At 49.6% G+C, this 15,190-nt stretch overlaps 1 protein-coding gene across 6 annotated transcripts in view; it reads left to right on the top strand.

Moving 5' to 3' along the window:
- The window catches only part of MSI1 (musashi RNA binding protein 1), a 31,591-nt gene extending 18,427 nt beyond the window's left edge, over positions 1–13,164 (top strand). For 4 of the 6 annotated variants that reach the window (XM_055712547.1, XM_055712558.1, XM_027814026.2 and 1 more), the window contains 9 exons: positions 155–203; positions 2,213–2,295; positions 2,915–3,032; positions 4,633–4,713; positions 6,001–6,057; positions 9,006–9,074; positions 9,200–9,354; positions 9,851–9,916; positions 10,881–13,164. In XM_055712547.1, the coding sequence (XP_055568522.1) occupies positions 155–203; positions 2,213–2,295; positions 2,915–3,032; positions 4,633–4,713; positions 6,001–6,057; positions 9,006–9,074; positions 9,200–9,354; positions 9,851–9,892 (654 nt within the window). In that variant the 3' untranslated portion in view covers positions 9,893–9,916; positions 10,881–13,164. The remainder of the gene's footprint in view (positions 1–154; positions 204–2,212; positions 2,296–2,914; positions 3,033–4,632; positions 4,714–6,000; positions 6,058–9,005; positions 9,075–9,199; positions 9,355–9,850; positions 9,917–10,880) is intronic. The other 2 variants (XM_055712552.1, XM_055712563.1) reach the window with 1 other exon arrangement.
- Positions 13,165–15,190: the final 2,026 nt, after the last annotated feature.

Consider the following 15,190-nt stretch of genomic DNA (forward strand, 5'->3'; position numbering starts at 1 on the left):
GCGTGTCTGTGTCCGTGCGCGTGCACCCTGTTTCCTCCTTGGAGATAGGAGGTCTTATCTTGATCCCCTCGGCTTTGGGGAGGCCTCTGCAGAAATGCGTCAGAGGATGCTCATGGCAACAGCAATAATCTGATCGGAGCTCTTCTCTTTGCAGGTGGACGATGCAATGCTGATGTTTGACAAGACGACCAACCGACACCGAGGTGAGAGTGATCTTCTGGCTATAGGAGAGGGAACTGTGGAGGGTTTGCCTCATGCCCTGCCTAGGGAGGGGTTAGTATCCCAGCAGCAGGGGATGCGGGTCGCAGCTGCTCTTTATCTTGCCTCCAGTCGCCCCATTCTTTTGCATATGCATCCTTTACCAGTGTCCTGCCGCAGCACAGAGAGCTTTTGTCCAGTGCGTTTCCTGTGCTGTAAACTGGCCGAGTTGCAGATATGTGAGAGGAGATGGCCCCCTCCCCTGCCCGCTTACCTCTGTGGCTCCAGCCCGCAGTGTGTGTCTTACCTTGTCCCGAGTAATCTGAGCTCCAGGAAAGCTGACACGAGAGCCTGAAGAGTGCTGCTTCTCGCCCCTTCCTCGGCCCAGAGCCTGCTTGTGCTCCCAGGTCACCTTTTCTTTCCCGAGTCTTGCTAGTGGAGTCTGGTTACAGGATGAGAGCAAGGCTGTAATATTTGCGCGATCCAGACCCAGCCCACCCATGGGTGCCCCTGCCTCTCACTTTCCTGGTGAGTCTTCACACTGCCTACCCGGTGGCGTGGCAGGGCGCGACACTAGCGTTGCACCAACTCGGAGATTTGTTGGCAACAACTTAACCTGCAAACTCAGCTTCAGCATCTTCCCAATCAGGGCCAGTGACAGCCCTGTGCTGGGCCAGTCTCATGCCTGTGTGTTGTTTGAAGCACTTCCAAGCACTTCTGCCCTCGGATCAGCAAGGGAATGCTCCCTTCTGCTCTTGCTGCACTGTGTGCCCTTCAGGTTTTTGCTTTTTTCTAAAGCCATTAAATCTACTCTGATTGCCTGGCCTTGGATGTTGTTCCAGTTTCATCTTAAAAGGGAAAAAGTGTTAACCCTTGTTCCTCCATGTGTGCCTCCCAGTCGGTAGTACAGTTAAAATTGTTGTTGGGCATTTCGGAAGGAGCAGGGAGAGCAGCCAGCCACTGTGTTGGCAGTAAGGGGCTCTGCCTAGGGTACAGCAGGCCTGGTGCGGGTCTGATGGGGCTCAGGACTGGTTTCAGCATCAGGGTTTTGCTCTTGAATTCCCAAGCTCCTCTGCTCATTGGCGTTGAGGTGAATGATGTGGAACTACCTGGGCATAGACAGATGGAGGAGTTTATGAAGAGACTTTTCTGGCAATATGTAGAAAAAGTGGGGTTCTGGGCAACAGGTGCCCATCTGTTTTTAAAAGTTAATTTTAAAGCACCATGGAACTGGCCAGTTCTGGAAAACGGAAAGCTCTGCTTAATCCCAGCTTGCTTGTAAGGCAAGCTTAAAGACATCCTCCCACCTGCCTCAGTTTTCCAGAAATGGCTGCAGTCAGCTGAGAGTTTAGTCTGCCCACCCGAGTCTTTGCTGAAACTGTCAGCAAAGGAGTTGGTGAGGGAAAGGAGGTGTGAGCGTGGGCCAGGGGCCAGGAACATGCTATCCTGTCTTACCCCAGTTACTAACCTTAGTTTGGTGAAACTTGGCAAATCACTTTGCTTGTGTGTATCTGTCTTGCTCTGTACAACTGCATTGCTGATACTTGGTTGCTTATACAAGGCTTTGTGACCAGTGACTGCTGAGGAAATGTGCAGGGTGTTACTGCTGGTGGGGTGCATTTAGTGAGGATGGTGATGTCCTGGCAAGCAGCTGTTCATTTCTCCGCCGACTCTTTGTGTGAGCGTCTGCCGGGATCCTCCCAAGCATTATCAGCCATGTGGTTTGCCTTGCAAATAGCAAAGTTTAAAAAAACACCCAAACTTAGTTTTGTGAGCAGTTGGGTTCAGAGAAGGTGGGAAGTACAGGATGAGGAGGAAAGGGGAATGAATCTATAAGGGGACAGTCCTGGTTTTGTGCGTAAAAGCAGGATTTGCTGCAGAGGGAAGATGAGTGGCAGCTGTTTCAGAAAGGGCTGATTGTACCATCCTTCTTTCTGCCAATAAAAGGATGTGGGTAGTGGGTGCAAACTGTGCAGAGCTCTGACCTGATCAAGGAATTTTGCCTTTTCTTCAGGGTTTGGGTTTGTCACATTTGAAAGTGAAGACATTGTGGAAAAAGTGTGTGAAATCCATTTTCATGAGATCAACAACAAAATGGTGAGTGTCTGGGTCAGAACCTGGGGGCGAAGGGACAGAGGTTTGGGATAGAGCGGGGCAGTGGCACAGGGGTGTGGTGTGAGGCACTTGGCTCCCAACACATTTTCACTGAAATGGGGAACTGGATTGAGTCTTTTCCCTAAAATCACAGCAGCCAGTCTGGGAAAGAACCTCACAGTATGGAGGTGAACTAGCACAATTCTTCAAGGAGAAGAGCTAACTGTAATGAGGGATTGTGCAGTACCTGGAGGTTTTGAAGTTACATGAAACCTCTTGGTGGCCTGCAAGGGGTCCGGTTTTACCTTCATTGAGAAATGAGCAAATTTAGGCTTTGAGGCCCTGGTGCAGGGCCAGGCAGAGCGTCAAGGGCAGCACCAGGAGGAGAAAAGCAGTGTTTGAGCTCCCCATTGCCTGTGGTGGTGGCAGAGCAAGAGGGAAGGCTGGCAGTGTGCAGGCCAGAGGCAGGAATGCTAGTGAAGGACGGTGGAATGGGCTGCCAGCAGTGGCTGGGGCTGGGGAGTGCCGTCACAGCAGGCAGCCAGCCTGGGTGCTGCCTGTGCTCTGTGGCAGTGCCCTGTGCCCGTGGCGGCCGAGTCTGATCCTTATTTTCTTGTGGCAGGTGGAGTGTAAAAAAGCTCAGCCGAAGGAGGTGATGTCCCCAACGGGCTCAGCACGAGGGCGGTCCCGAGTCATGCCTTACGGGATGGATGCCTTCATGCTCGGGATCGGCATGCTGGGTAAGGCCAAGGACAGATCTCCTCCCCAGCTCCCGGTCCTGCCAGGCAGCAGCAGCTTAGGGGCTTTATTCCAAGAGCCGGCGGGGCGGCCAAGGGCAGCTCTCCCTGATGCAAGGCCGGGGACACTGGGGGGGCATCGGGACCTGTTTGCGATCACAACTTGCCCTCTGGTGGCACCTGGAAAAACTGCAAACTTGTCACTGCTGCGCAGCAGCGGCCGGAGCTGCCCAGGCGTAGCCGTGTGCTGGGCAGCTCTGGCCCTCTGCGACTCTGTTAATGGTCCTGCAGCGCCAGAGCCGATAGACTGTAATTCTTTAATGCCTCTCATGGAATAGGTTGTAACTACGTAGCTGAACTGAGTGTGGACTCATCTGTGCCTGGGCATCTTCCTCCCACACTTCTACAGGCTTTATTGAAGAGCCCCCTGGGCTTCCACTTGACAGTGGTCTGTATGAATATCCTCTCTGCCATTTAAAGACTGCAAAAATGGCCTTAAAAGTTCTGGTTAAGCTTTGTCTCACTTTGTTCCCTCCCTCTCAGGGACAGCAAGTATCTGATACTTCAAGGAAAACTATACACTTACTATGGGACTGTCTTGTAAGGAGAAATTGGTGACAAGCAGGCTGGGTTTCATGCCTATCAATGATTCTAAGGCAAATGTGTTCAGATAAAAGATTAAAAAAAGAAGGAAGGCCTTTGTAGCCTCCTCTTCCAGGTCCGCAAACCCTTGTGCTTGGATCTGAGTCAAGCATGATCCTTCCAGCATGGGTGCTGTTCCTAGTTTCTCTTCCTCCCCACATTCATTCTAGCTAGGCTTGAGCTGACCCAAGAGCACACTGTTTGCTTAGGGTCATTGCTGGTGTTGCCGCGCAGGGTGTACTTAGCCTGGCTCTCCTTGCTAAGCCTGTCAAGTAGCAGTTAGTCACTGAACAAAACCCCAAAAAGGGCATTTTTTCCCCCAGTGCTTTCACTTGACTTACTGAAGGAAAGTAAGTCTCCAGCCTGTGGTTTTAGGTTTTGCCTTTTCTAAGCCATCTGAATTTTAAAGCAGCAAGGCTCAAGCTGAGTCACTGGGAAATCCATGTACTCGTGTCGTGGAAGATCTCAAATCAAATATTCATCTCTGAGTCAATGCCCTGCATTCTCACAGGCTTGTTCTGTATAGGTGGTCAGCTTCCGGGGAACAGCTTCCTGCCTGGCACCAGAAAGAAGTGCTCTGCCTGCATTTGCCAGCATTCTAGTGCAAAAGTGACTCAGAGCTATTCAGCCATTCAAATGCCCCTACCTCCCTGATCTCCTCCTATTTGTAAATCCAGCTGATGCATCAGAAAGCCTTAGTCTGCAGAGCTGTGAATTTCTGAGAAGGAAATCTCCATGTTGTTACATGTTTGGAGCGAGGAAAAAAATTAAATAGGCCTGCTAAAACTCTTCTGCAGACTCATGTGCATTGTGCATTCTGCGCAGCAATTTCCTGGGGTTTCTGCTCTTAGCCCTATTTGTGCTTTCTAACACTAATGCTTACACTGCTTGTGAGCAGCCAGGCATTGAGGACATGGACCCTGTGAGCTTGCAGTAACAGAGCCCTTTTCTCTTCCCCCAGGTTATCCAGGCTTCCAAGCTGCCACCTATGCGAGTCGAAGTTACACTGGCATTGCACCTGGCTACACTTACCAGTTCCCTGGTGAGTGGTGCTCCCTGCTCGGTTTTTTGGTCTCTCTTTAGGTGACGGGAGTCCCTGGCATGATCCATGACCCAGGATCTGCCCCTTCCACCCTTTCCCCTGTTTGGTCTTTCTTTAAATTGGAGACGGATGTGGAAGGGGGAGGGGAAGAAGCCCTGGAATAGGTGGGAACAGCCTGTCCTTCATTAGGATTATCCTCACACTCCAGTGGCAGGAAAAGCCCAAGGCTGCTCTGATGCCCTTTAGGTTAGCCTCCTCCCTAGGGCTGCTGCTGTGACACAGAAGGGCCCCTGCAGCTCTGCCTGTCTCGCTGCCTTTGTGTGTGTCTGTCTTTCTTTACCAGAGTTGCCACTGCTCTGAAAATAGCACAGAATTTTAAAACATGGCTTTCCATGGGCTGGGGAGCTCCTAGGCACCTGAAATGTAGGTGCCTGCAGTGCTACAGTTGTGTTCTGAACAGCGTCTGGACCACTCAGAGCCCCCAGAAAGCATCTGCTGGAGCAGTGGGCTGCAGATCCCCTGCAAACTGGGTGGTTTCAAACTCCAAACCCTGCCATGTGCTCAGAACGTGGATTCTGTGATCAATGGCTGGAACCTGCTGTGCTGCAGCTGCTCAGAGTTCTCTGGGGCCTCTTCTCCCTCCTGTTGTCTGCGAGGTAGGGGAACAAGGCAGAGCACACTCAGGGAAAAGACTTGTCTTGCTATTTTCTAGAGAAGTGGCAACTTCGAGCATCCCTTCCTTACTCCATCCCTCAGTGTGATGGTTTATAAAGAGGTCTCGATGTTAGGGGCTGGGAGTGGGAAGTTTCCTCTTTGCCTGAGGAGAGCCCAGGCTGAAGATGGCTGAAAGTTGCTGTTGCCTCCTAGCTGTCTGGAAGCTCTCCGTGAATTCAGTTTATGGGTCTCAGTTGTAGTGGCTTCAAGTGCCTCATTGTAAACCTGTGCCCAGATGAATGTGGCACATACTGAGCACCCACTGGCATTGCAGCCCAGAGGTCAGATTGAATGGGTGGCAGAGCAGTGCTCCAGGGAAGACCTGAGGCTGCACAATGAAGCTTGCACTTGCCCTGCTTTGGCCAGATTAATTCTAAGGATAAATGGATCCTTTCAGTCTCCAGGGCAGGAGTCCAGCACCTTTCAGCACCAGTTACAAATTAAAGAAGACACTGGCTTGCTTGCAGTCTGGTTGCAGGCTGCTCCCCCAGGAGACCCCGGCTGCTGTGTCTCTGCGGGGTCTCCCTCGGGGTGTTTGATGAGTTCCTAAGCTGTCTTGCATTTCGTTTTTAGAGTTCCGTGTAGAGCGGACCCCTCTCCCGAGTGCCCCCGTCCTCCCTGAGCTCACAGGTCAGTCCCACTCATTTCCTAAACTCACAAGCTGGAAGGGGAGAAGGGGGCTTTGGGCTGTTCCAGTGATGTCGCTGCTCCAAAGCCTGGTGCAGTTAGACTGGAAATGTTTCTTATTTCCTCTTCCATCTGTACGAGCTCCATCCAAAGCTGGGGCTGGAAAGATGGAGAGGCAATCAGAGCCATGTGTATTGCCTCTGAGAAGGGCAATGCAGGTCATACAAAATGAAGGCATGTAATCCTTAGATGGCGTTTCCTGCTGTTTGCCTCATTTTTAGCTCTTCGCTCCAGGCTGGGTGTAAACCAGAGATGGAAAACTGCAGAGAGCAGGGTGACTTCTCAAAGGTCTATAAATGACCTTAACCTGAGCTGCTGCAAAGATGAGATTTGGAGTGCTGGGAGGAGGGAGAGGGTGTGGGGGCACTCCTGGTTGCTCTAATCCCATTTCCCTGTGCAGGAGGGGCTACAGGGAATGCATTACTTGCTCTGGGTGGTAGCAGCTCCCCAGCTACTCCCACGTGGGCTTCCCAGGCAGAAGCGAGCGTGGTGGGACTCTACAAAGTCCTACAGTTTTATAGGGAACTGTGGAATGAAATGGGGACAGAGGACTATTCTCCAGAGACTAGTTCTGGCTCAGTGTCCTCATGGTGCGAATACCCTCTGGATCTTCAGCCCCTGGGTTGTGCACAGTCTGTTCTGTCTAGGTGATGCTCCTTCTGTCTGCTCTCCCTTTCATGGCCCTGTTTTCCCCAGTTCTGTCCTGTCTCTGGTTTCTGTTGTAGAAAAGCAGATTTGTGTAGCACCCCGCTCCCTGTGTGCCATCTCATTTCTGTGGTGTTCTTCCTCCCCAGCGCTTCCTTGCCCACACCTGTTTCAGATTTGAACCTCTCTGCAATGGGGGTGTAGAAAAGCTTCCTGGGAAGCTCTCCTGGAATTAGTGGTATGAACAGGCTTGAAAGGGAGTTTCTGTGGCACAGAACTGTTTCATCCTTAGGGAGTCTCCATTCCTGAGGATGCTGAGATTGGCAGCCACCAATGAACAAATTTCCCAGAGGGAGGTAGGGGGAGACTAAATCCTAGCTCCCTTGTAATAAAACCCTTCCCTAATACCATGTATGCAACTGCATAAGCACTTGACCCCTGTCTCTGAGCTTTCTGGTTGCCAGGCAAAAGAGATGCAGGTCCAGCTGTTTACACGTGTGTTTTTCAGCGAAACCCATAAAATTTGTAGAGGAACGTTGGTGACTTGGCAAAAGTGCTTTTCCCTCCAAGGTCCACCCCCAGCTGCACTGTGCCTTTTCCTAGCAGAAGTGAAGCACCCAAGGCCTGGCTGTCACCGGTGGCTGGGGTGCACCAGGGCTCTGTACAACAAGAAGTTATTAATGCTGCTGTCCTGGCTGGGTGCCATGTTAGCTTACAGTCCTGAGTGTCTCACTGAAGTACCAGCTGGGGATCGTGGCATTCTTCCCTTGCCGTTACGCTTACCTACTGTTAAACAGTCACTGTGCAGCCTCTTGGCTAGGCCAAGAGCTGCGATTCTCATGTATAGGCTGGAGTTGGTCCCACGAAGGGCAGGGCCCCCTTCGTTCCTACAAAGGCCCAGCGAGCTGTGCAGGGCTCGAGGGCCCTTGTGCCTTCAAGTGGATGCATGCGTGTAAATGGGCTGCGCTTTATGGGCTTGGCAAGTGGAACTGAGATGAGGGGATGGCACAAGCAGGGATGATTGCTCCAGCATGCAGGGAGCTAACACGCAGGTGCTTTATCATCACAACACAAACCTGGTGTCTCAGTTGATAGACTGCAAAGGCCAGAAGGGTTTTTCCTGGAAAAAGAGCTGGAGTCTTTTTGAGAAGACCTGGCCTCCTTTCTGAGTAAAACCGCATTCATTCAGCTGTGTATTAGGGACTTAAAGCAATGATGGGGCAGGAGGGAGGCTGCCAGCAGCTTTTCCTCCCTGGAACAGCATCTTTGGGGGTGATGCAAAGCAGCAACATGCTCATGTTGGCCCAGGGCCTGTAATGAGCGGCTAACCTAGATATAAGCCTCGTATGACGTTGGCTTGAAACAGGCTGGTGCCTGCTACTAAATATTCCCTCATAAGCTAGTCTGGGTTTCAGCCTTAACGCGATTGATTTGTTCTGACCTCTTTTTATGGTGCTCTAAACAGAATCACAGTGAATTTCACATTCAAGCATGAAATGCTGACCCAGTCATTTTAAGGGCAAAGAGAAACATACTGGCTAGATGCCTCCTGCCCCGAGGGCTGGATGCCTGTGGCAGTAGAGTTGGGAATTAGAACTGCTACATATGAATTAAGACTTACTGTTTTAATTAAGCCATTTCTAGTTCCTGCTCCCTAGGTGTATGTTTCCTGCTCTTCTACAGGAACAGCAAGGGTTTGAGCAGTTCAGAAGCACAGCTCAGAGTGGGGAGAGTGGCGTGTCTCAGGCAGAATAGAGGAACAGGGAGAAAGAGGCTATTAAACTGTTATTCAAGAGTAATACCAAGGGACAGAGAGGAGGGGCTGAGCCTTGGGATTCTGAGCTGACAGCTGCTGTCCCTGAGCTGCTGTGTTTCTTCACATTTACAGCCAAAATCTGGATCTGTAGCTTCAGATTAACTGCATCTTGCAAGCTAAGTAGCGACACGATACATCTGAAATTGCCCACTTCTGGTTCAGCTCTTCCACATAGTGCCCTCAGCTGCTCCAGTGGGTGGGTTTAGCAGAGCATGGCTAGTGAGTTTCCCCGGACATTTGCTGTGCAAAAGGATACTAATAAATGCAGGGCTGTGCACTTCCCTATTGTCACCCTTTGATGTCCTGTGTGATGCACTAAGCTGATAAGTCTCTGTGGGCCTGGCATTTTGCAGCGGGAAATGAAAGCTCCTGTTGAGGAGTTTCCCGTGTAGCCACAGTGCCCCTGAGATGCCTGTTCCTTCTTTTCCAGCAATCCCTCTCACTGCGTATGGACCAATGGCGGCAGCAGCGGCTGCGGCGGCTGTGGTGCGAGGGACAGGTAACTGCCACTTTCCTCCTCAGCGCGGTGTCCTGTCACAGAGGTTTGCGAGGGGCTTCGGGAGGGGGGTGGGACGGGGTTGCATTTTTGGGATCTTCACTATGTAGTTTTACTGCCTCCTGTAGGTTCCACTCCCAGTCGCACCGGTGGATTTCTGGGCACCACCAGCCCCGGGCCGATGGCAGAGCTTTACGGAGCTGCTAACCAGGACTCAGGGGTCAGCAGTTACATCAGTGCTGCTAGTCCAGCCCCGAGCACCGGCTTTGGCCACAGCCTAGGGGTGAGTGTTCCCTGTCAGGTTCTGTGCAGGGGCAGGAAGGTGGAGAGTGTTATGGCCAGGGGAAGGGACTGCATCTCCATGTGGTGATGGAGGTGAGCAGCAGCAGGTGACACCCTCTCAGCCCACAGCCTGCTTTCTGGTTAAGAAATACCACCCGCTGCAGCATTTGCCATGCCACTGCTGAGCCCCAGACCACAGATGGCTGGTGCAGAATGCAACAGTTCGCTTGGAGTCCACCTCCCTGGTCTCCACTGGCTCTCCCTGACCACTACACGAGGTCCTGATCTCCAGACTTTTCCCTGATCTGGCCCAGACTTTCCAAGAGCCCATCTTGGCCCTGTTGCAGGGTCCTGCAGGGTGGTGTGCTGTTTAGTCCTGGTGCCTCCAACTGAAACTGGCTTTCCTAGCATCTGGGCCATGACTGAAATTGTTGCGGTAGTAATTCTTCTTTGCTTTTCTTTTGTTTAAGAGTGGGGTTTTAACTCTTTCTTTGCAGGGTCCCTTGATTGCAACAGCTTTTACCAATGGGTATCACTGAAGCTGGGGACCAAGGAGGCAGGAGGTAAGAGAGCTTTGAATAGGCATGGGTAATGAGAGGAGTGAAGTTCTCAGCTGGCCTCTGTGCTTAGGCTCATGGCAGGAGCTGTGGATGGTGCTGTGAGGCTTGCTGGCCTGACCCAGCCTGTGGGAGGAGTCCTGTGGCTGGCCTGGGCCAGAGGCATGGCAGGTTGGTTCCTACCTTACACTCCCCAGGCTGGGAGTGCTGTGGAGAGGTCACTTAGTGTCTGGACTCAGAGAGGTTATAGAAGCACTGACAGAAAGAGAAAAGTTCTGAAGGGCTGGCCGGAATCATAACCTAGTGGTGGTCCTGAGAGACAAGCTTGGCTTACCTGTGTGGCTGGGGAAGCCTCCTCCATGCAGCTGGTTGTTCTCACTGCTGCTGAGACCACTGTCTCTGGGGAGTGAGGTTTTTCCTCTTCCTCCTGGAAGGAGGGCAGAAGGAAAATCTGAGTCTGGTCAATTTTGTTTCTGTTCCTCGGATGGGCCTGAGAGGGAACTGGTGAATGGTCTCCGTTTACTTTGCAAACGTGGCTGAAATTAGCTGGCTTAAAATGAAAATTAAAAACTCCTCAGTTTTCAAAAAGGAAGGCAAAAATGTGCAGTGAACAGCGTCCAGACAGGAGCCCATGGCAGCCTGGCAGGGTTCCACCAAGCTGAGTGCTGGAGAAACGGCTGGACCCCGCTTCACCACAGGCCTCCCGGGGCCCAGGAGTGCCACAGCTCCAGGCAGGCAGGCAGGCTGCATGACATGTGGGGCCTTGTTTCCCAGGCCTGCACATTGCCATGAAAGATGGAAGCATCTCTGCTACGCTCAGTCACTGTGCAGCAAGATGCAGAGCAAGTTTGCGTTGGGGCAGGTTTGGGTATCAGGTATTTCTATCAGATCACACTGGAAGAAAATCCCAAGAGAAAAGCTGTTGGTTGTTCTAGATCCTGTCCCTTCCCTCCCTTGCTGTGTCCCACAGATTCCCCAGTGACCTAACCGAGGACAGCGAGCGGCTGGAGGATCTGGTGAGCCTCGGGGGATGAGCCAAGGTTACCTTTTTCTTGAATCAAACTGCACACTGCCGGCTGGCTGCCAGGCTCCTGCCGCCCTGCCCTGATCCCTCCCTTTGACCAGACCACACTGGACTGAACCCGAGGAGATCATCTCGCTTTCTTACTAACCACCGACGGTTTACGCTTTCCCCCCTCCCTGCCCCCAGCCCACCGATTCTTCTTTTATTTATTTTATTAGCTGTTAGTTTTATTTTTTTATTTTATTTTTTTATCTTTTTTTGGGGCTACCCCTTCTTTTTGTTGTTTGCTCTTTCCCGAGCTAGTAGACATATTTTATGAATTGGCTTTGTGATTGTGTTAGGTAGTTTTTATTGAGGAGTATTTTTATTTGGCTTTGAAACTGTTTTGAATATTTTCAACTCTGTTGTTGTCGTCAGTGTTTTTAAAGCACGGTATGTAACAAGAATGCAGTTCTGAAGGGAAGAAAGAGACACAGAAAGAGCAAAGGCTGAGAGGAACTGATGTATTTCTATTTTTTTTAAAGAAACTGTTTTTAATTGTTTCTGTTTTGTAAATGTGAGGCTTTGAAAAGTGTGAAACTCCAAGGATCCGAAAACGTTGGACATCGCTATGGAACAAAACAAATGTATATTTTGCTAAGTGAAAAACACTATCCTTACAGCTGAAAGATTTTTTTTTCTAGGTTTAGTTTTACGTGGGGTTTTCTTTTTCCTCCTGTATAATATGTAAATATCGCGAGCTGAACCTGGCTGCCACCTGCAGCCTGGCTCCAAGGAGCAGCTCCAGGTCCTGGACTTGGTGCCGCAGCGTGAGCAATACTCTCCAGCAGAATCCTGACAGGACTCCGTTCTTTTTTTGTACACCTTTTACTGTAAGATTTTAAGACCTCTGATGAGATGAAAGGGGGTGGGGGGGGCGGGGGTGAAATGTACCGGCCATCGGCTGTTTTGCTGAGCGGGTTAAAGCTGCTTCCAGTTGCTCGATGTACAGACTCCCATCACTGGGCTCCGTAGTGCCAGCCTCTGGTTTGGCTTTAGGTAAAGGGCTTTACCGCCATTGCTTGTCTTGGTTACTTTGAAAGGAATTCACTCTCCAAACACTATTGCTTGCGTCAAGATTTCCTGGGAAAGGGGATCCTCCTCCGGAGGTGAGGGTATTGGAAGGGGTGTCGGCCAGGGCCAGGGGGAAATTTGGGTGGTCATTTTCTGAAGGGCAGGGCGCTGGGTTGGGGAGTCATTAATGGGGGAGAAAAGCATTAGGGTGGTGATTTGGGGGCGGGTTAAGGGCTTCTCAGGGATTATATGAATTATAGAATTGCAGCTTCCCGTTTGCTTTACTCTGTGTTCTGAAGACTGTGGGAATTTGTCCGTTGACCTGTGTGTGGGGTATCTGGTCCCTTCTCCAGAACCTGCCGGGGCTTCTCCTGGTGCGGTCCAGGCCCCTGCTAACAAGCATTCGGCCAGGGGAGGCCTCCAGCAGGAGTACACGGGGCAGGTTTGGGTCTGGATTTCAGTGAACCAAAGACCTTGTTAAGGGGGGTGATTAAGCCTTTTATTAAGATGCAGCCAAACTCTTTTCCCAGGGAAATAACAGCTTCATCTTAAGTTTTAAAAATCATTCCCTCTCTTCCCCCAAACTGAGCCCCTGTAAGGGAGAGGGGTGTTTAGAAAAGGACTGGGAGGGCCACAGTACCCACAGGGCCCTTTTTCTCTTCCATCTCTCCCCCGTCTGCCGGAGCTTGTCCTGACCTGGGCGATGCGTTTGGAGAGTTCTGTCTAGGTAAGAGGGTACTTAACAGATCAGTACTGAAAACACAAAGCAATAATTTTTGTTACTGAGACAAGAGTCTGTATGTCTGTTTTTTTAAATATTTCCTAATTAAAGAAGAGCTGCATTTTATTGGGTTTATTTTTATTCTATATACTTCAAATTTGGGTCTGCGGACAGCGCTTTCCTCCCTCTTGGTATATGCGCTGAACTGCTTCCGTGCCCCCTCCAGACATCCAAGGCCAGCTGTGCTGCTGCTGAGCTGTGATTCACTCTCTGGCCAGTGCTGCCACTGCCTGGAGGCTGGGGCTCCGGTTTCAGGGTGGGCATTTTTTTTAAAAGAAATAAAGCTGTGTTTTTAAGCCAGTAAGTTATTACACTCCAATGTTTGTTCTCTCCACACCTGTAACCCCTTTTCCAGATTTCAGTTTTAAATTCCTAATAAATTATTTGAAAACTGTCCTTCTCTGTCATCATTTGGGGGTGGGAGATGTTCACATGGAAGAGATTTCAGGTGAACTGAGACCTGGCAGGAGTTGCATCCTGCCATTAGGATAAAAGCCCCAGGCAGGGCTCTGACTCCGTGTTCTGCTCCCAGACTTTGGCAGAAGCCCAGTTTATAATGTGAGGCAGATCTGGTTTTAGGAGAGATTATGTCTCTTCTGTACATTACAGAGGTTTTGTATAGATATTTGTAGGTTCAGGAGAGGAGGAGATCGTGTGGTGCTTACATGTTGGACTCAGGTGCTCCATATTCAATGACTACGGTGGACCAAGGAGGTTAGGTCTAAGAAAGTAAAATGTAGAGATGGGAAGGGAGGAAAAGTCCTTAACAGACAACACTACAAGAGAAAGATTAATTCTAACAGTGTGGAACCCTGTGCCTAATTATTTGTCTTAATTACAAACAACTCCTAAAAATAATTTAAGGCTCAATCCTGTAAGTTTAGGAACCAGGTGTAAGTTCAGATGTCCTCACAAGCATACTAAGGACCAGCTGTTTTGTATGCAGCACAGGTTGGGGGAAACCAAAAATAGCACTGGTGGAAAAATCTTTACCCTGCTGGGATTTTTCTCATGAGGCTGTCTTGTAATGCTCACATGCTCACTTTCCCGCACTTGGTGACCCCCTTGTCGAATTAAAATGTATGAAATCCAAGATATGACAGTATTTGTGATTTGTGACTTAAAAAAGCCAGTTCATTGGAAGGTTTCTTGGCAACATCAATAATAAATCAGACATTAAGAAGTGAGGAAAAAAGAACCACAGAGTCTTAAGGTTCAAATGTAAGAGAACAGAGAAACAATAATTTAAAAAGAGTAAAGGTAGCCAAAGTAGCAATGGAAAAAGTAAAAGAACACTTAAATAGATATTGAAGTGAAAGTCAGCAGATTGATCTGTGGGCAAAATTCTTTTTTGGAAACTAACTGTGGTACAGACTGTCCTTTACATCAGCCTTTAATGTTTGTTCAATGTTCTATTAGGACACAAAAATCTTGAACCTGTAACTTGGCATCTCTCTTTGGCTTTAGGTAACCTATGAGTGGGGAATCCCAGAGAATCAGAGCTTGTGACAGATTAAAAAAAGTCAGAATGGTTCTGGTTGTTCAACAGCATGTCTAACTTTAACTACACAACCTATGGATAGTCAACATCCTATGGATGCTATGGGCACCCTGGTATAGTTTCAAACCCTGTGTGTGGGAAGATGTCCTCATCACCCCTTACAGAAACATGCATTTGAACTTACTGAAGTGTGGTGAACCCGAAGTTTCCTGAATAAGCACTCTGGTATATTAGGCTGTTGCAACAAGATGGGCTTTGCCTCTTGCTATGCTCTTAAACACTGAAGGCTTGTTTGGTGCTTTAGAAAAAAAAATGCAGACGGATTATCAAGTGAGCTGTCCAGGATGTCTGAGTGTGTAAAAATGCCAAACCTGTAGCCATGAGAATGTTAGAGCTTCTGGGGTCTAAATATGAGTACAGTATTTTTGACTTATCCCTGTCTGACTCCAGGAAGCTTTTTCTTACCCATTTTTTGATCTTTCAAGGTTCTCAGCTTGCCTCATGCCTTGGCATAAAGAACCAAAGAGCCTAACTGTGTTCTGTGTTGGTGCTGGAGAAAGACAAACTGCTGTCTCCAAGCTACTGAAACCTGCTGTGTGTGTTGAAACTTGTAAGCCCCATTCATTTCCAGTGTAACTCCCTTAAGGTCATGTAAAAGAAGATACTACTGCTTGTTTCAGCCAGATACAGAGGCTTTCCAGGTTGCTTGGCTCCTGTTTCTTGCCACCTTCTCTATGGTTTCAAAGTGAAAAACAGCTTGAATTTTTTTCAGTTCAGCTCAAGCCAAATTTTGGGTGAGTGGACAACCTGTACCTTATTCTCAGAATTAGGCCAGCAGAATCCATGGAGAGATACAGGATTAATTATAAGTGGGATACCATTCAAAGAGGATACCAGTATCAGTAGGATACTGATGCCAGC

Source organism: Falco cherrug, chromosome 1 (assembly GCF_023634085.1).
Source record: "Falco cherrug isolate bFalChe1 chromosome 1, bFalChe1.pri, whole genome shotgun sequence".
In the NCBI taxonomy this organism is placed as follows: domain Eukaryota; kingdom Metazoa; phylum Chordata; class Aves; order Falconiformes; family Falconidae; genus Falco; species Falco cherrug.